The sequence below is a fragment of the Panulirus ornatus genome, chromosome 16, assembly GCF_036320965.1.
Source record: "Panulirus ornatus isolate Po-2019 chromosome 16, ASM3632096v1, whole genome shotgun sequence".
In the NCBI taxonomy this organism is placed as follows: Eukaryota; Metazoa; Arthropoda; class Malacostraca; order Decapoda; family Palinuridae; genus Panulirus; species Panulirus ornatus.
The window spans coordinates 5,283,320-5,307,538 of record NC_092239.1 but is presented as its reverse complement, the minus strand read 5'-3'; the positions used below and the strand labels follow the sequence as shown (position 1 = coordinate 5,307,538).

General features: G+C 43.6%; 1 protein-coding gene across 1 annotated transcript in view; it reads right to left on the bottom strand.

Annotated features, from left to right (window-relative positions):
* LOC139754080 (agrin-like) overlaps positions 1-24,219 on the bottom strand; it is a 292,522-nt gene that overhangs the window by 231,251 nt on the left and 37,052 nt on the right. The window contains exon 2 of the mRNA XM_071671130.1: positions 20,854-21,987. Coding sequence (XP_071527231.1) covers positions 20,854-21,412 — 559 coding nt within the window. The 5' untranslated portion in view covers positions 21,413-21,987. The remainder of the gene's footprint in view (positions 1-20,853; positions 21,988-24,219) is intronic.

Sequence of the window (24,219 nt, the reverse complement as noted above, 5' to 3'; positions counted from 1 at the left end):
ACGTTGTTCCCCAAAACATATGTTGCCTTCATCCAGCACCGTAACTCCTGGCGGTGGGTCATCCTCGCTCCGTTTTCAAAAAGAGCACGGCGCTCCGTTTTCATTACTCGGGTGCACACAGCACGGGGTGCCCCCCCCCCCCCCCATTAAAAAAAAAGAAAAGGAAAAAAAAATTGGTGTTATTCGAGAATTTCATCCCACAAGAGTCATAGAGAAAAGGACTCGAGTATCTGAGGGAGAAGGGATTACCTACGTATACGCTCTGATGTTCTGAACTCTATATAACCTTGGGGGGTGACTCAGGTCCAGGTCCACCAGGTCCAGGTAGGTAGCTGGAGACGATGCTATAAACAATACCTTTGTTATCATCAGCAGGGACGAGTTGTTTGGGGGAGGACTTGGGAAGGGTTTACCATAGGGTTTTCATGTTTACGGCACAGCCGAGAGGAAGGGAACTTTGGGTATTGGCACAGACCCTGCACTTCCCGCTCGAGGTAAAGGGTCAATAGACGAGTGGATGAATACGTCAGCGTGAGTTAAGGGTCTTTGAACCCATATACGTGTCTCATGAGAACATCATGGTATGAAACTCTGTACCCTTAGCAGGGCTGGATCTCGCTCAAACACCAAATTATATTTCGAAGATGATGATGACTTGCCTGTCAAAAATATTGAAGGAAAAAATGTATATAGTTTATATATGACTAGATGTTCTTTGAATAATGATAAATACGTCCATGATCATCATCTTACAAGATAATTCGATGCGGTAGTTTCAAACGACCCAAATCTAGATATCATTTAAGACTTTCTGATTAGTTTCTTTATGGTTAGAGAGACATTCATGACCGCCCCCCTCCCCCCTTTTTTTTTGACCACAAAGGACCAAATTAAACTTGGCAGAAGTTAAACTTAAGGAGTATCACATCATCGAACTGGGGAATCATGAATGAATCAATAAACAAACCTTTCCTGGCGTTTGGTGAGAATTCCAGACCAATCCAGAAAAAGCACCAGCGTTAGTGTTATGTCATCGGTATCAACTTTACAGATAAAAAAAAAACACGAGGAATAAGAGGCTTCATGCATAGCGGAAGTGAGTCATCATAGAATTAACATTTAATACCACCAGAAGGTTAAATGATGACTTTTCGTTCGTAAATGTTAACTTTAACAGAAGTGTTGAATGTTGTTAAAAATCCTATAGAGACTAAACGAACAACATTTCAACTAGCTTGACCCTTATAAGACAAAAGGTTCCTTGTCAAGTTCATATCTCATCATATCAACGGAATGGTTCCGTGGACTTCCGTATGCCACCGTCTGTCATCGCGCTTAATGTCCTTCGACGCTTGCCAGCGGTATGGCGTCACAAGGCTATGCTCCAAAGGAACCCACTTCACCTTTCTCCACGCTTGCAGCGCATCCCCGAAGTCGGGAGGAGCGCCCCGTGGAAAAAAGGGGTCTTGAGAGTACAAAACAATTGTAATTGGGTTTTAAGTGTAATGTTATTGCATTTAAAGGTGTCTGTCCAAACAGGAGGGCGGTGGCATTCAGCGTTCACGTTCTAGACTCTCAGATGCATACAAGTTATGTTACCTTCCGGAAGTACGGAGCTGTGGTGTGGCGTCAGGGGGATTAACTGATGGATTTTACAAAACATAAGCAAAAGTCTAATTTCTGTTAGAGAGAGAGAGAGAGAGAGAGAGAGAGAGAGAGAGAGAGAGAGAGAGAGAGAGAGAGAGAGAGAGAGAGAGAGTAAATGTCATCTATTTTTTCTTTTATCAACATTCAACCCTCACTCTGCGACCTCGCTCCATTACTGCCAGTCTCGGCATACACCTTCCCGCAGCCTTCCACAGACGCCACACAGAATGACCATCATATGGGGTCAAACAACATTCTGGCATCCTATACAGTGAACCGCGAAAAATAATATTCATAAGAAGCCCCATGTCCCTTTCACTGAACCTATACTTGGCTAGGAAGCCTCTTCTCTCTCTCTCTCTAAAAAAAAAAAAAAAAAAGGGGGAAGCTCTAATCTATAAACTACGTAGAGCCGATGCGCTGATAACCGACCGCTGGAAATATTAAAGCTCTATCACAGGGAAGCCTCGAAAAAAAAAAGGAAAAGAAAAAGAAAACGGCGTTAACTCCGTAACGCTCTCACAATGATGCCAAAACCGGCGTAAACTTTGTAGCCAGTGATGCCAGAAGTACGTAAAGACCCTGAGCTTCTGCCTCGCTCGCCCATTGTTCGTAGAGTCTATTGTTCAATCTTGGTTAATTACTTTTCCGACACTGGAGAGATGCTTCTTTCTCCATTGTCTTGGGGCGCATTTTGGGAGCCTAACCACCACCATCCCCCCCCCCCCCCCCTCCACCTTCTACGTGAGGGAGAAGCCCTTTTCTAAATCATTTTCGATTTTTTTTCTTTTTTATGGGTGAAGGAGGCGGCGGAGGAGGAGGAGGAGGAGGAGGAGGGAACATTCCGGCGCTCACAAGGACCCCACGCAGGAGGCCCTTGTCCAACACCAGCAAACCTTCCGTAACGCTCGCTCGCTCGGTTGACCAAGGACGCAAAGTGAAGCCCCACCCCCCTCACCTCACCTCACCTCACCGGTGGAGGAGAGAGGAGCCCCCATCACCTCACCTCACCTCGCCTCACCTCACCGGTGGAGGAGAGATGAGCCCTCCCTCACCTCACCTCACCGGTGGAGGAAAGAGGAGCCCCCCCTCACCTCACCTCACCTCACCTCACCTCACCTCACCGGTGGAGGAGAGAGGAGCCTCACCTCACCTCACCTCACCGGTGGAGGAGAGAGGAGCCCCCCCTCACCTCACCTCACCTCACCTCACCTCACCGGTGGAGGAGAGAGGAGGCTTCCTGCAACCACCTGATCTGTAGCAACACATTCGTTCATCAAGGCTCCGCATCCCTTTCATGTAACACATTGTTTTTCTTTGTTAGTTTAGATGAAAACATACGCATTGTGTGGAGTGTTTTGCCCTAACGGGCATATTTTTTTTTTTTTTTCAAATCATTATCGAAAAGGAAGAGCTAAGGTATTCTTTGTTTCAGTGACGTCCAGCCATTAAAGGAATATGCGTTATAATGACAAGCTCTACTATATTTGGTCAGCTAAGGTCATAGTCATGATAAATATCTTGTTAATTTGAAGGATATAACTATATTCTTGAACAAAGGCGTCCCCCCAATCCCCCCCCCAAAAAAAAAAAATCTTTATACATGTATCAATGTAGTTGTAAACAATGGCCCAACAGTGAATATAGTGGATGTCGGATTAGAAGAATTCTTAACGCATGTCGATATGGCCTCCATGACCCTGTCGGCTGATAGGCTACTGAAGTAGTACACACGACTAACCAGCCACATATGTGATCCACCAGTTAGATGCGGATGGCTAGATGGCGCGTTAATCTCCCATTTACAGCCTCGTCTACTGCACTTATGCTAATCATCTTAATAGCCTTCATTGGATCTAATTGAAATCGGTACGAAGACAGAGGTGAATTCTAATCTGTAAAACGATTTAAAGTAAAAATAAACACGGAAGAATATATATATTATATATATATATATATATATATATATATATATATATATATATATATATATATATATATATATGTATATATATATATATATATATATATATATATATATATATATATATATATATATATATATATATATATATATATCACGTCGTTCTTAACGAATGAAATACGGTTAGTGGAAAGACAGGAAGAAGAATGACTTACCCTGCTCCTGAATGTAGAGCATTTCTTTATCCTTTATCTGCGTGACCCGCGGAACAGATTGACTTTCGCGTGACTCATGCGCCCGCATCACACACCCTGCCACTTGGGTTTAATGCACGGGGTGATGTATGAACAAAAATACATATATCATTCTACCGGCTGGTTGGTTGGTGCACAAAAGACGTTTTGATTGTGGCTTGACGTATGGCTACACTCGAGAAAATAGTCAATAATTTATATTCCTACTGCACATGTCAGCCGTACGAACACCATGATTGATGTTACACATATGTGTAAGCATAATGATCATTAATAGATCATGGTCATTAAGACCTAATCCCACCATATGTTGAATATGTAGTGTAATAATATATACATCTTATATGTTAACAATTTCATTATGTACGTATTTCAAATACGAAGTGATCCCCTGACGTAGAGCAAGACAAAATTGAATAAAAAAAAAAAAAAAAGGAATTGTAACAAGAATGAATGTTTGAGAATGAAAATGTTCAGGTAGGGAGAAAGGGCCAAAAATCTTACCCAATCAAAGAGAACTTATGTCTGACAGGGTAAACTAATTCAAGTGGGTCTTACGCTCTATTGGAAATTCATGTGTGTCGTTGGAACTGCATGGGTAAGACTGTTAAACAAGTCATTAAAGTAGACATTATAGAACTCACGAGCATAATTACCAAATCTGACGTATATTTCCAAACAGATCCAAAACTGGACTGCATAATAATAATAATAAATATAAAAAAAAGGATGAATATCCTCCTTGATTTTTGACAGGGAGGAGAGAGAGAGATGGATCTGGGAAGTGGAAGAAATCTGGAAGAGTTCTGCTGGAAGGTTCCCAAGAATAAAGTGTAGCAGGAGGAAGTTTGGGAAAGAGTTGGAGGGTAATAGATCCTTGAGCTCAACTGAGGGGGTTTGCGCATTATCAGGGAATTTGTTTTTTTTAAGATTCGCTGGGTTACAGCCCCACACAAGGGTTCTTGATTTTTTTTTCCTCTCTTTTTTTTAAACCATAATGACGATAAACGATAAACTATCTATACCCTTTTTTTTTTGATTTTTGATTCGCTGGGTTACAGCCTCGCAAGGGCTTTTTTTTTTCTTTTTTTCTTTTGCATTTCTTTTTAAAACCATAATGACGATAACCCACAATTTATCTGTACATTTTTCCCAGCAAGTTCCTTCGCATCGAACAAAAACCAGCTGTACAGCGGTAATTGCACTCCTTCAACCTCTGCTTCAAAAGTGTAAAAATTTTTGTTCTGTTTTCGAATCTGGTCAGCAGTTACCAAATCCACTTACGCAGGTCAAATCCCACTAAAGAGGATTACAAAAAGACACAGGGATATAAAATGGCATCAAACAAGATGTTAAACCTCCAAAAAGAAAAAAAAAATACGCCATTCCTACTACACGTTTGTTTCTGTAACTCCAAAACACTGTAGGCTTTAGTTAGAAAAAAAAAAAAGTATGGGTACGTATTCTAATTCATTTCCCGCTTAAAATGAGAGATGGTCTATTTGACAAATGGCAAATAACTTACTGACAGTTAATACCTTTTTGATCGATGTGTTTACACCTTCGATGATTATTGTGTGTGTGTTCGATGATGGTTTTAATAATTCCGTTCGTTCTTGCCTACGTTCATAACTTTAGTTTACCGTCAATAACTCTCACTAAATGGTACTGACTATTGCTTCACTGGGATGTCGAAAATGGAACCTAATTACGCATATTCAGCCACATACCTAGGTTGTTGTTGCTAGAGTGGATTCGGTCCAGTACACATGACAGCTAGAGACTGAGTGTGAACGAATGTGGCCTTTGTTGTCTTTTCCTAGCGCCACCTCGCGCGCGTGGGCGGGGGGAGGATGGTGCTGTTTCATGTGTGGCGGGGTAGCGACGAGAATGGATGAAGGCAGCAAGTATGAATATGTACGTGTATATATGTATATGTCTGTGTATGTATCATGTATATACACGTTGAAATGTATAAGCATGTATATGTGCGTGTGTAGGCGTTTATGTATATGCATGTGCATGTGGGTGGGTTGGGCCATTCTTTCGTCTGTTTCCATGCGCTACCTCGCTAACGCGGGAGACAACGACAAAGTATAAGCAAATGAATAAATAAATGAATATATATATATATATATATATATATATATATATATATATATATATATATATATATATATATATACACGGTAAAGAAAACAGTTTACAGAGAAATCACAGGTACTTAATATCAACACCTCCCTCTTGCCTGAAGGAACGTTCCACTTTCATGCCAAACGAACCCAATATAAACTAAAAGAAACCTGGACTACCTCCCACAACAAGAACGACCCTAGTTCCTGGGGAGAGACTCAGCTCTGACGGCAAGATAGACTCACATCTGCCGACGAGAGAACTATTTTTTTTTTCTCATCTATTTTTTTTTTTTTTAACAACGCCTTTTCCCAAACTTTTACATCTTCCGGGCGATTACATATGAACTCCCCGTGAGATGGATGGTGAAATTTTAGGTTAACGAGGTTCCCTTGCCTCCACTTCCTCACCAGGGGGAGTTTTATACAGGGGTTGAGGAAAGGCCGACGGGATGAGGAGGTGGAGGAGGAGGACGAGGAGGAGGAGTCTCGAGTGTGTGTGCTGGTGGTGGTAGTGGCGGTGGTGTGCGCTGGTGTTGGGGCGGGTGTGTGCAGGTGGTGGTGGTGGTGGGACGGGGTGTTGTGAGCGAAGAGAGGAGAGAAGACATGACCTATCTCAATGGCAATCATAAAACTTTTTTTGTTGTTATGTTAAGAAAAACGCATAAATTATCTTCACGGAAATTAATACTTGTACGTCAAATGGAGCAGAGGAATAAAGAAATGATGATATGTATCATCGAATTGAATGCAAAGCTAAAAAGAAATAACTTTAAACCCTGACATTATACAATCACTCTCTCACAGTATGAGCGAGGTAGAACCTGTGCATTCCAGCTAAACTTTAAAATGTAAATGAATTTGGCTCAAGTTTTGCCTTGTCGCAAATAACAACTTTATCCTTTTTTTTTTTTTTCTTATTCACTGGATTAAGGCGGGGAAAAGTTTGCACATCACAGTGAGAGTGTGTATGCATGTGTTAAGCCGGGACAAGTTGGCCAAAGAGGCGATGCACCACGCCACATTAGATCGCCACGTATAAGATGCGCCAGGCGTAAGCTTCATTTGCACCGCAACCATGAATACTTTCCTGGCGAAAAACACGCGAGATTGGTCGGATGGTCGTGATGGTCGGTCGGTTGGTTGGCTGATTATCTGGATTTTCATCCTAATCAACAGCCAGGATCATTCAAGGCCATCAGGGTCGCATTACGTCTACTAAACTAAAATCTTGAACAGCTGTTTCTCACGTGTTTAAGATCAGCATAAAGCTGTACACACTACACACTCTCCCTGCACGAATGGCCTTTTATTGCAGAGGGAAAAGTATCCAGTAAAACACACACACACACACACACACACACACACACACACACACACACACACACACACATATATATATATATATATATATATATATATATATTCTTGACATCCAATTACCAATAGAACCAAGGCAACATCCTCCAAAACCTGCTGATTCGACGGTCTGTATTGAGGGCAACAGCTCCTTCAAGTCCGAGGCTGGCGAGGGAGGGCAAGCACTCGCAGCCTCTCGTGTTTACAACCTCTCGGATCGTGGCTCCTGACTCAAGGGTTCTCTCGTGCCCGGGTGCCACACAATGCCTGGCACTGGTGAGAGCCATTTATACAATCGATAGTCTTGGGTTTTTTTTTTTTTCTTCTTATGGCTGATGAGGCTGGAGTGAAATCAACGTGGGGCTTTTTGACGCGAAGAGAGCACATTTAATGTTAGTCTTCTTTTTCTTTTCTTTTTTTCTTATTACATTTATGTTACGTCAGCGATGCTGTTCTTTTGAAAGAGGATGGGCCAAGTGAGAGCGACGAAGGGTCATGTGTGTGTGTGCAGTGGTGGGAGTGTATACGAGCCTGGAATAATGTGTATATTGAACACACGCGAAGGAGGGCTTCGAAATTCGTTCGACTGAGTGGGTGGTGGTTGGTTGTGCCATGGTTACAGCTGCCTCAATGATCCCGGACGGGGGTTAATTAATACTCACGTTAACCAATCAACCAATCAATGTATCTTCTTATGGAGACGGGCCGTCAAAGATAAGGACCAGTGCTACTTAGAAAAAAGAAAAAAAATATGAAGAAAATAAAAGCTATGCAAATCTTGAATTATGACTGTTGATAAAATTCTGAGAATTCCAAGAGACGCGGGGGAATACATGGGTTGTGTACTTTCTTCCCCTTCCTCTCTATATACCCTTTTATCATGAGTCTGTTGGGCACCATGGAATAATAAATAGAAGTCATGGAGGATAAATTTTCCTTGAACTACGATCTCCCAGAGGCTATGTCATCAAGACACGATGCTCTGAACTTAAGAGAAAATGTAGCGCATCGCAGGGGAAACCTTATTATGTTTCCATACAAGATAACTCGTTAAAGAAATATAAGATGATGTGAATACGTCTGGACTCTTCTTCAGCTTCGGGAGACACATATCTGGATGATCGTACAATCATTTGCAAGTGTTTCTTCCTCAACGCACTTACAGGAACCCTCCAACGAGCAAACCCCTTTCCCGAATTCCTCAATTTCGAAAGACTCCCGTCCCTCCACTCAATAGCCACGAAAGATATCTTTATTCATAGCTTTATCTCCAGCCATCTGGACCTGCATTGGATCAAATACTTAAAGCGCTGAACTGCAAGAGAAACTGCATCTCAGCTCGAGCCGGAGGCGACAATGCGACTCCCCAAGTTTTTCCCTGCTGTCTTCTTAAGGTTCTCTTGATCACTGCACAAAAAAAAAGAACCCTCTACTTCACCCATCCCAACATTTTCAGCCTCTGAAGTGCGAGCCTCGTGTCTACAGCCAAGATGGATGTCCCTAGCGATAGCTTCAGTCACTTGGCCTCTGACCTGGGCAATGTAGACATCATAAGAAACACAAACTGTAAGGAAATAGGAAACAGCAATATCGTCATTGTGGTGAACAGCTGTCGTATCACCATACCGTTATTCAGTTAACATTTCTGTGGTGATATAGATGTCCTGTTATATATATATATATATATATATATATATATATATATATATATATATATATATATATATATATATATATATATATATATATATCACTGTCAAATCAATGCAATGATACAGATGTTGTGCCACCATCAAATCAATGAGGTGACAGATATATATATAGTCAGTCACCATCCAAACGTGTCATTTATGTAAACGACCGCGAGGATAATAATAATAATACTGTGAAACAGATCCGTCACCCACGGCGGATCAAGCGCATACACGGAAATATACACATTTCTAACTCCCATGTGTTTCCTCATACTCACGAGAATAAAAGCCTCTTTGTTAGGCTGTGGACATCTCTCGTCACATTCCTTGACTACCGAGTAAAAGGAACTCTTCCGCGCTGGGGTAGGAGGAACTTGTCACCACTACTACCACCACCCACCACACACCCTCTTCTTCCCTGCCACTGAGACAAATGAGCGCGGCCGGTGACAGGCGTCTGGTTGGGGATACGAGTACACAAAAGCCCTCCCCGTACATCCATTCAGCCACAATGATGCCGTAATACAGCATAGCCCCCCCTCTCCTCACTCTTGTTTATTCCCATTTTCTATATTTCAAATTCTACTTATCAGCACTTTTTTGTTGTTTCCCAGAAACACTGAATTTACAGTTTCCCCTCTTTTTATTGGGGCGGTTTTATGGACTAGGGTTATAAATTCGCATTTGGCATCTTTATCACTACTAAATAGTCTATCGGTCTGTAAAGGGAAAGAGCCGGACGTAAATTGATAATAAGAAATAAAGAGAAGGAAGAATATATATATATATATATATGATTATTTGAGTGTGTGTGTGTGTGTGTGTGCGTGTGTGTGTTTTTTGAGTGGAAAGGAACGGGTTTTAAAGACTTGACGCGACTGGGTGGGAGAAGAGTCTTGTGTGCCGAGATAAAGAAAAGATTGAGGCAATACCGACAGGCGTAAGAGGGAGTTGATAAACACTCCTCCGGCTCGGGGCGAGAGGCTGTGTTGTTATCTTCTGCTTTAGTGCAGCGCTTTGCATCTGGAATGGCCGCTCTGACTGGGGGCATACGATGTCACACACGGAGGGGGAGCATTCCCATCGACATTGCGACACTGACTCGCCAACAAACAAGTATAAAATAAACATCGTTGGAATTACCTTTCTGTGTGTTGATTACTGTTACAAGGAAAGGTTTTCTATTTGCCACCAGAGGCATTTATTTCTTCAGTATCTACGATGATTATTTTCTTAGGTTTAATACATTAAAGAATACTGAAATATAAAGATAGGGTATGGCATGTTCTTCGTCACGCTAGATAGCAATGAAGAATCTGTTTTCACATGTAACGTACAGAAGAAGGGAAACAATAATGTAATAACAATTTTGTAACCCTGGGATAAGAATTATTATAATACACAACACGATATAAGCTCATAATATTAATCTTTTTCAACCCCCTTTCATAGCTGTGAGCATATACTGAACGCTCTGAGTATTCTGTGTTAGAAATATACAGATTTCTGATGGATTATCTTAATCACCAATGAGCAGACATGGTCAACAACAGAGGCGGTGCTGATCTCATTCAGCGATCGGGCTATTTTTGTGACAGAGGTTCAAGCTAGGCAGATCAACCAGGGATTGTCAGAGAAGCATGGTTAGGAACATGTCGATATTTTTTTCGATATTCTTTCATCAGAGTGAATATACTACAGTTGCTGAAAACATCAAAGGATTATTTCTGTCAAAAGAACAATTTTACCCGACAGCTATCAACAGACAGTGATGTAATGACAACAATACATACATACATACAGATATATATATATATATATATATATATATATATATATATATATATATATATATATATATATATATAATATACATATATATTCAATATTCGCCATTTCCCGCGTTAGCGGGTAGCGTTAAGAAGAGAGACCTAAGCATTGGAGAGAGAATCCTCACTTGACCCCCTTCTCTGTTCCCTCTTTTCAGAAAAGTAAAAATAGAGGCTAGGATTTCCAGCGCCCCGCTCCCTCCCCTTTCAGTCGCCTTCTACAACACGCAAGGAATACGTGGGAGGTATTCTTTCTCCCCTATCCCCAGGGATAGTATACACACACACACACACACACACACACACACACACACACACACACACACACACACATATATATATATATATATATATATATATATATATATATATATATATATATATATATATATATATATATATATATTCTACGATTTGAAGATCTTCAAACAACTACCAGTAAAATCCTTTATCATTTCCTACGATGAGTGGGGGCATTCAAAACTTTACGAAGGTCTTAATGAGCTATGCATTTATATTCAGAACTTTTGAGTTTATTTAGACGATACATCAATAAACTAAATGTGAAGAATCGTATGACCGGTAAATAAGATTATTCTCCATCGTAAAAAAACAAAAAAAAAAAAAAAATTAGGATGCGCAAATCCTTCACTTGAAAACGAATCATTTTATGACATAACTTCTTCTGGGACGTGGGTGGAAGTCTTTGTGAAGAAAAAAAAAAAAAGAAAAAGAGGAGATCAACGTTCGAATCCCGTGGGAGAGCAGTAGAGTAGTGTAACCTGGCAGACTACAGAAAAAAAAACAAAAAAGTAAAAAAAACAAAAAAAAGAAAGAAAAAAAAAAAACGAGAGGGGAGGATTTCCAGCCTCCTGCTCCCTCCCCTTTTAGTCGCCTTCTACGACACGCAGGGAATACGTGGGAAGTATTCTTCATCCCCTATCCCCAGGGATAATATATATATATACATATATATATATATATATATATATATATATATATATATATATATATATATATATATATATATATATATATATATAACCAATACACATTGTACACGTACGTCTCCCGGTATGACCCTAAGGTGCGTTCATTACCATATCTGGTGAGTGCAACAATGCTCACCCCACGAACGCCACACACAAACACACAACCATTGTTGAATGCCAATTAGCGCCCCCCCCCCCCCCCCCCCCCCCCCCACCCCACCCCACCCCCCCCTCACCCCACCCCTCGTGACGATTAGCACATCAAAGTTACGTAACGTAGCGGGTAACGCAATTACAAGTGGAAGTGATGCGGTGATAATGATTTGGGTTATGATGCGTGACGAGGCGCAGATGATGCGGTTATGATCAGCGACGCGGCGCAGATGATGCGGTTATGATCAGCGACGCGGCGCAGATGATGCGGTTATGATCAGCGACGCGGCGCAGATGATGCGGTTATGATCAGCGACGCAGCGCTGATGATGCGGTTATGATCAGCGACGCAGCGCTGATGATGCGGTTATGATGAGCGACGCGGCGCAGATGATGCGGTTATGATGAGCGACGCAGCGCAGATGATGCGGTTATGAGCGGTACGACTGATGACAAGCATGTATGGGCCAACATCACTGCCATCCACCAGAACAAAAACCTGCGCGGGCGCCGATTCTCCCTTGTCATTATTTACCAATTATCGTGAATAATGAAGTTATTCCGTCGCCGGAAATGTGAACGGGGACGAATAGAGAGGCTACCATAAATCAAGATGGGCTACAGCAGTGTGGAACCTTCTCTCTTTGGCTCGCTATGTCACCCTCAACACGAAGGCTGGTCCACACAGCTGAGAGACTGTGATACACCTTACGTCTGTCACGCAGGGTTTTACGAAGCGAGTGAGATGGCGCCTGTGGCAAGGCTGTGCGAGAGTCTAGTCAAGGAACTTACTCGCTCCGAAGTAGGCCATCATTTCCAGGTGAGGATATTCCAAAAAAGGCCCAGTCCTCTGTTCTTAACGCTACCTCGCTAACGCGGGAAATGGCGAATAGTTTAAAAGAAAGAGAAAAAAGAAAGATATATATATATATATATATATATATATATATATATATATATATATATATATATATATATATATATATATTGGTTTTTCTTTCGACTGAGAAGATCAATTTAACGAGAAACCAAGAATCCTTCCATTGTTCTCTTTGTGATCTCCACTTGCGTGAGCCACGCTCAAAAATTCGTCCTGGCAAATACGGGAAAAGATTCGTGCTTACATCCCGCGTGCAGCTAATTAACGCAGTGACATGACAATACACGATTCATGCCACTGGGAAATTCCTGAGTGCCTCCAGTATGTGATTTGTTCTGGTATCATTTCTTATCGCTGCATTCGGCGCGGTTAGAAGAAAACGCGCTGTGGATATATTTGCTCTTGAAAAGATTGAAGTTAAAACGTAACAACATCACATTTCTCGATGTTCTCGTAAGGAGGTATGTTGACTTGATCTATTTGTACTAGAGTACTGTCTACGAGGCTAGTCCACCATTAATCAACGAGGAAGGCCCGGTTAACGTAACTGTACGGCACGAGACTGGAGGAGCTGTGCACTCGTTGGTCCCCTCCCGTCTCGTTAATAGGTCGCGTAGACCTACAACCCCTCTGGAAACAACTGAGACACAAGTATGATAATGGTGGCCCGTAGCCATTCGCCCTCGTTCGCCCCTTTTCTCGTATATCTCAGAGCCGATGTCCCATTTTGCTCCTCTTTCGATCGAGAAGGAAGACTCGACAAACTGCTTTCGTAATGCAGACACTGCTGTCATGGGTGGACGCTCCACGGAGTGATCCGGGCGGTTGCTGAGTTTAAAAGTGGCTTAACTTCGCGCGACATCCCGTGGTAAGAAATTCGATTCGACAATCAAAATGGAAGATGAATAAAAAAAGGGAAAGAAAAAAAAAATATCGCCTCAGAATACTGAAATCCATTAAGGCAATAAATGATCAAAATTAAACAATGTTTTAAGGATATACAGAGAAATAATGCACTGTACACATCTCTATATATGTAGAACGAAGCAAAAAAAAAAAAAAAAAATGTACCAGCGGGTCATTTATCGATGAGTCCTTTGACTTGTTCAATGTGAGTTGGTTCATTAAAGTGTTATCAGTTATTAGATAATTACGACAGTATAATCGACTTTTAAATATACATGAACACAAAGACCAGGAAGTCACACGTATAAGTTTAATGACCTCGTTCTATTCCAAAGAAGATTCAAAACATATATTTTGTTCCGATGAACTTTCCTATATAAGTATTTTGTTCCGGCAAACTCTTTTATATCCTTGCTATTATATAAGCAGCGCTGTTTAATTTTCTTTTTAAAATTATGACTATTTCTCTTTGAAAAAAAATACGCTATTAAATGTACAAGAATTTCGGTTCGTTTATTACAAATTGTCCGCTTTGCTGACAGTTATCGACAATAATGCTAAAAGAACGACTTCTCGCTGGGCACCGTAATGTGATCACTATTTTTGTAATGAATATGAAGGTATATATATTTATTTATATATATATATATATATATATATATATATATATATATATATATATATATATATATATATATATATATATATATATATATATATTGGCTTTTAGAATAACATGAATTTTATTGATAAACCATATGTTGTGTGTGTGTGTGTGTGTTTGAGACATATATATATATATATATATATATATATATATATATATATATATATATATATATATATATATATATATTGGCTTTTAGAATGATAACATGAATTTTATTGATAAACCATATGTTCTGTGTGTGTGTGTGTGTGTGTGTGTGTGTGTGTGTGTGAGAGAGAGAGAGAGAGAGAGAGAGAGAGAGAGAGAGAGAGAGAGAGAGAGAGAGAGAGAGAGAGAGAGAAAAGGGAGACTAACGGCACAGCAGGGCAAATAATTTACCGAAAGAACGTTGAACACGTCTCATCCCCCGCCCTTTGTAACTTGAAACCCAATAACCAAATGAATAAATAGCAGAACAATATCCACTAGCCATCCATCCCCCCCCCCACACCCCAAAGACAAGGTGCCAAATCACCTTTACTGTCATCATATTAGGCGGGTCAGCGAACGGTAATCGATAATCCCATAACATACTGCGCTCATTTGGGTTTGCTCTACGTATCTTTCCCGTTTTCTATTCCCGGCGTTTGTGATTCACGACCCAGATAATATAAGGGAGGGGGAAGGGGAGACTAAAGGCAGAATCCTTTTAACAACTTTCTCTTTGTGGTGGTGCTATTTGAAGGTGGATGGTGTTGTTTCATAACAAGCATATTATATATATATATATATATATATATATATATATATATATATATATATATATATATATATATATATATATATATATATTTCTTTTTCTTTCCAAAAGAAGGAACAGAGAAGGGGGCCAGGTGAGGATATTCCCTCAAAGGCCCAGTCCTCTGTTCTCAACGCTACCTCGCTAACGCAGGGAAATGGCGAATAGTATGAAAGAAAAAAACATATAAACACACGTACAGAAAGTACTCTGAGAGGACTCTCCAGTGTTAGCAAGTTAATCAACTTGACTCACCATGAATCATGTTAATCAACTTGACTCACCATGAATCATGTTAATCAACTTGACTCACCATGAATCATGTTAATCAACTTGACTCACCATGAATCATGTTAATCAACTTGACTCACCATGAATCATGTTAATCAACTTGACTCACCGTGAATCATGTTAATCAACTTGACTCACCGTGAATCATGTTAATCAACTTGACTCACCATGAATCATGTTAATCAACTTGACTCACCATGAATCATGTTAATCAACTTGACTCACCATGAATCATGTTAATCAACTTGACTCACCATGAATCATGTTAATCAACTTGACTCACCATGAATCATGTTAATCAACTTGACTCACCATGAATCATGTTAATCAACTTGACTCACCATGAATCATGTTAATCAACTTGACTCACCATGAATCATGTTAATCAACTTGACTCACCGTGAATCATGTTAATCAACTTGACTCACCATGAATCATGTTAATCAACTTGACTCACCATGAATCATGTTAATCAACTTGACTCACCATGAATCATGTTAATCAACTTGACTCACCATGAATCATGTTAATCAACTTGACTCACCATGAATCATGTTAATCAACTTGACTCACCATGAATCATTCTTTAACACCTGAAGACGAGAGGGCGTTCGATTTTTCTTGGGTTGGTGGACGTAGTAGCTGCGCTGACGGCCTTATCTAAAGACTCTGGCAGTTGAGAGGACTAAAGCCCAAACTACCATTCAACCAACCAACCACTAAGGGGGGTTGGTTGTTACCGTCGTGTTCAAAGGGGCCAATTTACACCTCCTTGTACCTCTCCCTCTCGAGGAGGATGATGACTTACAGCCACACCATGACTGATCAACCACTTGACAACAGTTCAGTGCACAAACGCACCTACAACTGAGTGTTGTGTTGCCTTCCCACTCACTAAACCAAAGTTCGAAACACATAACCATGGTGTTGTGTTGCCTTCCCACTCACTAAACCAAAGTCCGAAACACATAACCATGGTGTTGTGTTGCCTTCCCACTCACTAAACCAAAGTCCGAAACACATAACCATGTACACAGAACGACCAAATTGAGTTTACTTGAGCTGGATGAAGATAAAACTATGGAAACTATGAAACTATGGACCTCCGTGGTGTAGCGGTTAGCGTTTTCCCAACCGTGATGCATTCACTGGCCGCCGAGAGTCGAGCGCATAGGTTCGAATCCTGGTTGCGGCAGTCGGCCCACGGTCAACGCAGCTGTTCATCCATCCCTTGGGATTGGACGATGAAATGGGTAATAAGATGGCCTCAATTAAGGTTTCAATTGCCCGTACCATCTCAGCTGACATAACCAAATTCTTCAGCTCCCCAAAACTTCCCTTTAGTTGATAATAACCAAAAAATATATTAACGGCTCTGTGTTCACACACGTGGACCTGGGTCTGAACAGCATTCTATTACCGTCTGTACATGTGACAAATGGTATCGAACATCCTGCTATAAATGTCCATTACACGAGGGTCCATTTCTCGCACAGAATGTCCCCCCACAGTTACCGGAAATTTCATGATGTTTCCGCTAATGGAAAATACAGTCTCCCTGTGTGTGTGTGTGTGTGTGTGTGTGTGTGTGTGTGTGTGTGTGTGTGTGTGTGTAGAGAGAGAGAGAGAGAGAGAGAGAGAGAGAGAGAGAGAGAGAGAGAGAGAGAGAGAGAGAGAGAGAGAGAGAGAGAGAGAACGTGTGTAATGGTTGAGACGTGATTAACAACACGAAAGTTCAGGGACGATCGAGCCGGAGTACTCGACAACCCACAACCCCTCTTCCCCCCCCAAAAAAAAACCAGCAGGTCACAGCGAGGTGCTCTGGCAAGGAGGTGCACACCCACCTCCTCCCCTCGTCCGCTCCACTCTACTTCCCCCTCAAAGCCAAGCGACGCTCGGCCGATGATATTCTAATCGGATCAGACAACGGCAGATCTGAACGTCCAACTGTTCCCCGGTCGTACTCATGCCTTGCCTCTCGAATTATCTATCGTTCGTGTTGGCTTCCGGTCACACTGCGCTGTGTGACGGCTGGGTAATCCCTCCCCACACCTTGTGTTGGAGACAAAAGGGGTCATTACAGTGTTAAACTCTTGTGTTGGTGGCGGCGGACGCGCGTATCACTTTTATAAAAGATCGATGAGCAAATTTGGTCGTATGGTTGTTAACGAGGTCCAGGTGTGTGTGTGTGTGTGTGTGTGTGTGTGTGTGTGTGTGTGTGTGTGTGTGTGTGTGTGTGGACATAAAGCTATCAATTTCAATCTATTTCAAGTCTTAACTAAAAAAAAAATGTGCTCTAAGAATTTTTGGAGTGGCGTATCAAAGTGTTCTAAGAAGTTAAGAGGCAAGTTAGAAAACGCGGAGAATGGTGTGAGGGTGGGAGACCTCGCACTGTTTAACCCCAATGGTTCCGGTGACGGGTGAGAAAGAAGACACACACCATCGGACGGTCCCAGGGGCAAGGTGAAGTTAAGCTATTAATACCTTTTTTTTTCCCCCCCCCCTCGACTATTGACTGAAGGGAAGGGTATTGCGGGAGGGAGGTGAAGAGTTATTTGGAGGCAGGTTCACTTGGAGGGCTCTCCAAGACGGAGAAGGATAGCGAGTGAAAAGGAAATATGGGAACGTAATATAGAAATCCTCAGCGCGGCTCGTTAGCTAGTCCTCATTGTCAGTGGTCGTGAACCACTTCCCCTTCGTAAAGATGATCCAGCCATACAGACAGACAGACAGACAGACCAGACCCACGTACTTCCCAGACAGAGAGACAGACCCCACGTGCGTCCCAGACAGAGAGACAGACCCCACGTGCGTCCCAGACAGACAGACCCCACGTGCGGCCCAGACAGACAGACAGACCCCACGTGCGTCCCAGACAGACAGACAGACCCACGTGCGTCCCAGACAGACAGACAGACCCCACGTGCGTACCAGAAAGACAGCCAAACCCACGCGTGGCACTGTGGGATCACAAGCCACAAGCTCTAGAACAGCCGTCTAAGTTAAAAGGGGAAGTCCAGTCCATCAATCCTGCATGCCCGGAGGCACCGCTGTCAACGGGCAATCGTAGGTTGATGACCGCTTCCTCGGCGTCCGGCCAAAACCTTTGCCGAGGTAGTCTGCTCATGTCACATGCAGCAGCTTGACATCCAAAGAGGGAGGAGGGAGTGGCAGCCACTTTCCCCGGATCTTGTTCCTGCCTTCGGTGAATGCGGTATACGTCTTCTGTCCCTGGTGGTGGTATATATTTGACAGGGATGGCAACGTGATCACGAGCTCAAGTATTATTCGTCTGTAGTCCTCGACGTCGCCTCATGTTCTTCCTAGAATATGAGGTTCTTGCTGGTACTGTTTCCACACACATCTTGCTGGAACCATCGCCACCACATCTTGCTCCATTCCACCACATCTTGCTGGAACCATCGCCACCACATCTTGCCCCATTCCACCACATCTTGCTGGAACCATCGCCACCACATCTTGCCCCATTCCACCACATCTTGCTGGAACCATCGCCACCACATCTTGCCCCATTCCACCACATCTTGCTGGACCATTGCTACCACATCTTGCCCCATCTGAGGACTGCTCATCTGTCCCATACCGTCAGTACGTGGAAGCTAAGAAGGAAGTTTTCTTGGTGAACTCACATCGCAGTTTCTCGACAAAGTTATGAACCGTAAACACACATAATTCCTTGCTGCTCAGCCATGGCCCAGAGGTGCTTTGACCTTTTTTTTCTATCTGTCTCTCTCCCTAGAACACATATGACCGTCACATCTTATCCCCGACGATACTAAAAAGCCCTGTCTATCTCCCCCTAAATTCTGACAGAGCTTCATCTAAGATACAACCGTCGACCACATTTATTCAAGTCAACCCGATCTCTCAAGCGGCACGTCACTTGCCCCTTTTAGTAAGAGCTTCGACGGAGTCGCGCCGATGTTTCCCCTTTCAGACACCGTCTCCTCCAGCGGACGTCAGCGCCATAACCTATCTTTACGACGGCAACAATCACCCCTTCAGGTGCGGTCGACGTCAGTCGGCATTCACAGACTACAAGATGCAGCAGGAGCCTCCTCCTCCTCCTCCTCCTCCTGGCTATAGCGCCCGTCCGACCACCAGTCTTCACTAAAGACGGGGGAGAGTGGAGAGGGAGGCCTCGGTGCTGCAGAACTTTAGCGATCTCAATATCCCCAACAGCAGAGGCAGAAGGAGTAGTCGCAGCTGCAGCAGCGTTAACGAACTGCCCGAGAAGCTCTCATATCAATTCAGAAGTCCTCTTCTCTTTCAATTACGTACAGTGCAATACACTGTCTTACTCAAGTCCCTTATGAGAGTAGCACAGAATGGAACATTGTGTGCCATTAAGCCGATCCTCAACAGCGTCTCCTTCTTGGCTGATTACAAGATCACCCTATCTACTCCCCTGGGTTGGATACCGTCTACACACTACGATGAAGGATTATCTACCAGCTTGATCTCCGGCGGTGATCTGTCTCAGCTGAGCTGCTGACCACCTGACATCGTCATCACCATTATGATTAAGCTTCACTCACGACTGACTCGCTGATATTCACCTTGAATCGACGCGACTCTGCGTCGTCGTCCATTCCTAGCTGATCCTTTTTTCTTTTTCTTTTTACGCAGGGAAGTTCCCGGGAGCGGTGGCATCATTCAGATGTAGCACCTCACTTATCACGACTCAAGAGTGGCAGATTTAAAGCGGAGAGCACCGCTTGCTGGTTCAATCCTCCCATCACGTTCAGACGAAGCATCGTCATCAACTACAACAACGCAAAGTAAATCAATCCGGATCAGCTACCTTGAAGTCCCAGTCTATCACAAAGACTACCAGAAAACCTCTAGCTAAACTAGGTACACTCCGAAAGCCATATGCTGTTAACGCGTTATCTTCAATTAACCGTAAGACAATTGACTGGATGATTCACAGACAGGGGATAATCTTGCTTACCTCCGCGAAGGAGAGGGAGCGCGAAGACTTACTCCCGACGTCTATACACAAAGGCCCAGCAGCCCCGACCTGCCCGGGGAAGACAGAGAGGCGACGAGCGCCTCCCATTGTGCTGTGAACGCTGGCAGATGCATGTTTCACCTCACCATTCACCAGCGTGTAGCTCACCAAATTCAAATGTCAGCTGGAACCGGTTGGCGTTTCAGAGAGCGAGGTCACGCCACCACTCAAACCGGTTTAGTCACACACACACACACACACACACACACACACACACATATATGTATCTATCTAACGAAATTTCTATCTATATATACGTATATTATCTACAAGGGAGAATAGATGTTGAAAATAACGATAGGTACTCACAGTTGAAGTAGAGGATGAAGGCTGCGATGATGACGAAGATGACGACGAGGATGATGAGGAAGAGGATCACCAGGGAACACCATCTTCTCTGTCCCTCCAAGACCTCACTGTCTCCTCCTCCTCCTCCTCCTCTGGTCTCGTCTTCTTCCCCTCCTCCTCCTCCTCCTACTGCTGCTCCTCTTCCTCTCCCTCCTCCTCTGAGCCTCTCTTCCCCCACTCCTACTCCTCCTCCCGCTCCATTCCTGCCATACCCACCCATACCTCCACCACCACCTCCTCCTCCTACTCCTCCTCCTACTCTCGGCCCGACGACCTCCTCCCCGCTCCTTCCCACGACGATCCCCCCTCCATCGCGCAGCTTGAGGTCGTGGTCGTCCTCGCCGGGATGGAGGTAGTTGTGCGGCGTCTGAGGCTGGAGGTGGAGGCTGAGCGGAGCTTTGGTCGAAGGCTGGTACTCGTATTCCTGGTAGCCGGGCACGGGGTCGTAGGAGTAGTCGTAGTAGTGGTCGTACTTCCCGTTGGGTTGACTGTTGCCACGACTCATTGGTATCTTTTCCATGGCTGTCCACCGATGAGTGGCCGTGGCATCAAGGCTCTCTGCTCCCTGTGTCTAGCGAGTCATGGGGTCCCTCTCGGACAAGGGTAGGGGGTGTCCACAGTGCATCTCATACGGTGCTGTTCAACAGCACGCAGGCGATCGGATCACTGCCCGGCGCCAGAGTTCACTGCCATGGGCGATTGGAGAAGAGTCACTACTGCTATACACCGCGTGATCCAGAAATTGTCCTCTCACTGTTGAAGATCATATCATTATCACTACACAGATACATCAGAATTTCAGCTGTGTGTGACGGCATTCCAGCACCGCTTACTACGCAGAGTAAACGCTAATGAGTCAGAGAACAGCGCTAATTAACGGTTATTCATGATAATGACTTCGAGACGGTCAACTCACATAACTCAGTACAATAACACTATACACTATTTCTTTTTTTTTCACACTTTATTCACTAACTTTCAATGATATTCTTTTCTATTTTTTCAATCTTAATTTGTACTTAATCATCTGTGTATTCCATGTGTTCTTAGTTACGATTTAAACACATTTCCAACCAGTACAATAGCGATTGGGACCTGTAATTCGAAGATGTTTTGTTCATGAGTGATAATATTCAAATATATACAATACTCCTTTCCATGAATATAATCAAATATCCGATGATCAATTCTAGAAAGCCATAGTCTTCATCGTCGTGGTCAAGGGTCGTACCTTCGTGATCAAGGATCGTACCGTCGTACTCAAAGGTCTTACTGTCGTGATGATAAAGTCGGACCGTCGTACTCAAGGGTCTTACTGTCGTGATGATAAAGTCGGACCGTCATGCTCAAGGGTCGTACCGTACGCGATGATTAGGTTACATCGTCGTGCTCAAGCGTCGTACCGTCGTGCTCAAGAGTCGTCCCGTCGTGTACCAAATGGGAACTAAATTGCATATCGGAATAATCTATAAATAACATGTTTTGCCAGTACTTTCTCTAATACAACAAAGAACATTAAGTTGCATATGTTCTTCCCAACCATAAACATGTCCTTATGGTGGAAGGACTTCTTTTAATCCAATGCCTGTCCACGAGCGCACCTGTCTCCCTGTAAGGCCTGTCCACGAGGGCATCTGCCTCCCTCTAACGCCTGTCCAGGAGTGCATCTGTCTCCCTCTAACGCCTGTCCACGAGTGCATCTGTTTCCCTGTAACGCCTGTCCACGAGGGCACCTGTCTCCCTCTAACGCCTGTCCAGGAGTGCATCTGTCTCCCTCTAACGCCTGTCCAGGAGTGCATCTGTCTCCCTCTAACGCCTGTCCACGAGGGCATCTGCCTCGTCTCCCTGTGCTGTTAAGAAGAACCCACTCTCCCTCAGGGAGGGAGAGCGAGTCCCCAGGTTTTTTATTTTCGTGAAGGGTTTCGCCCGGCCGGGGAACACCTCACCAAACTCAGCCTCGATCTTCTGATGGCGACGAGCTTATCGATGGAGTTCGTGATGTGGGTACCTCCGCTCCTGGTAGAGAGAAGGGGAGAAGGGAGGGGGGAGAAAAAAGGGGTTGTGTAATCGGTGTGTGTGTGTGTGTGTGTGTGTGTGTGTGTGTGAATGGCCATATGCTGTCGTTAGCGCGTGGAATGATGGCTTTTAAATCGACAAAGTTTCATACAGCAATAGTTGAACGTCCAGATGTATGACACACACACACACACACACACACACACACACACACACACACACACACACACACCGCAATACGCGTGTATCAACGAGTCTTTTCATGCATGGCCGACCCACACACACACACACACACACACACTCGATTTTACCCACCTCCTCCCTTACCCTCCTCCCCCCACAATGAGTACGTAGGTAACCTGCATTACTAACTCCACTGATGAGCCGCTCGCCACAGCAGGGTGGGTCGAGGTGGCGTCTGTCAACCCGTTCCTCCGCGGTGAGGCTGTGGGCGTTTCCATAACTAACCCATCTTCCCCTGGGCCCACTCACACACTAGGGCTTCACACACACACACACACACACACTCTCTCCCTTGATACAATCCTCCTCAATCTGTGATACAATCCTCCTCAACCTGTGTCGTAGTTTCCCTCCCTCTACATATTTTCTGAACACCTTCCAGAGAATACCCACATCTGTCGACCTATATCATAACCCCACCCCCCCCCAACCCATTCTCTCCAAATCCATAAATGACACATACTAACCTCCATTCCACCCCACCCTACCCTCCTTCCTGTTTCTCTAAGTATTTCTCACACACATTCTTGAAACACCTGATCCTCGCACCTTCCACCACTCCTAAAAGCCACACTGTTCCTCCTCGATGTATATAATGGTCCTTCCTCCTTTGCGCTACTTCACGACCTTATATTCACACCTCTGTCCATTCCACTCCTTCACTCCTCACTTCACCTCTTCTCCTGGTTCATTTCATGGCTGTTCCTGCCTCCTGCATGGCCTGCTTGTGTATGCACTCCTCATGCGTTCAATCTGCATGGCCCTCGTTCTAAAGTATACAAATAAACCTCAAGTATCCAAACAAAAGTATCTCCTTTTTTTCTTCTTTTTCTTCTTCGGCTAAATAAACACAAATGCTGGGTTCGTCGTCGCCCGCCCGCCCGCCCGCCTGCCTCTCTCTCTCTCTCTCTCTCTCTCTCTCTCTCTCTCTCTCTCTCTCTCTCTCTCTCTCTCTCTCTCTCTCTCTCTCTCTCGTGCTGTTGTCTTCCCCGTCTTTACTTCCTTCCCTGAATTACTGATACTTTAAAAAAAGATCCTTCCATGCCCTGGGGGGAAGAGAGAGAGAGA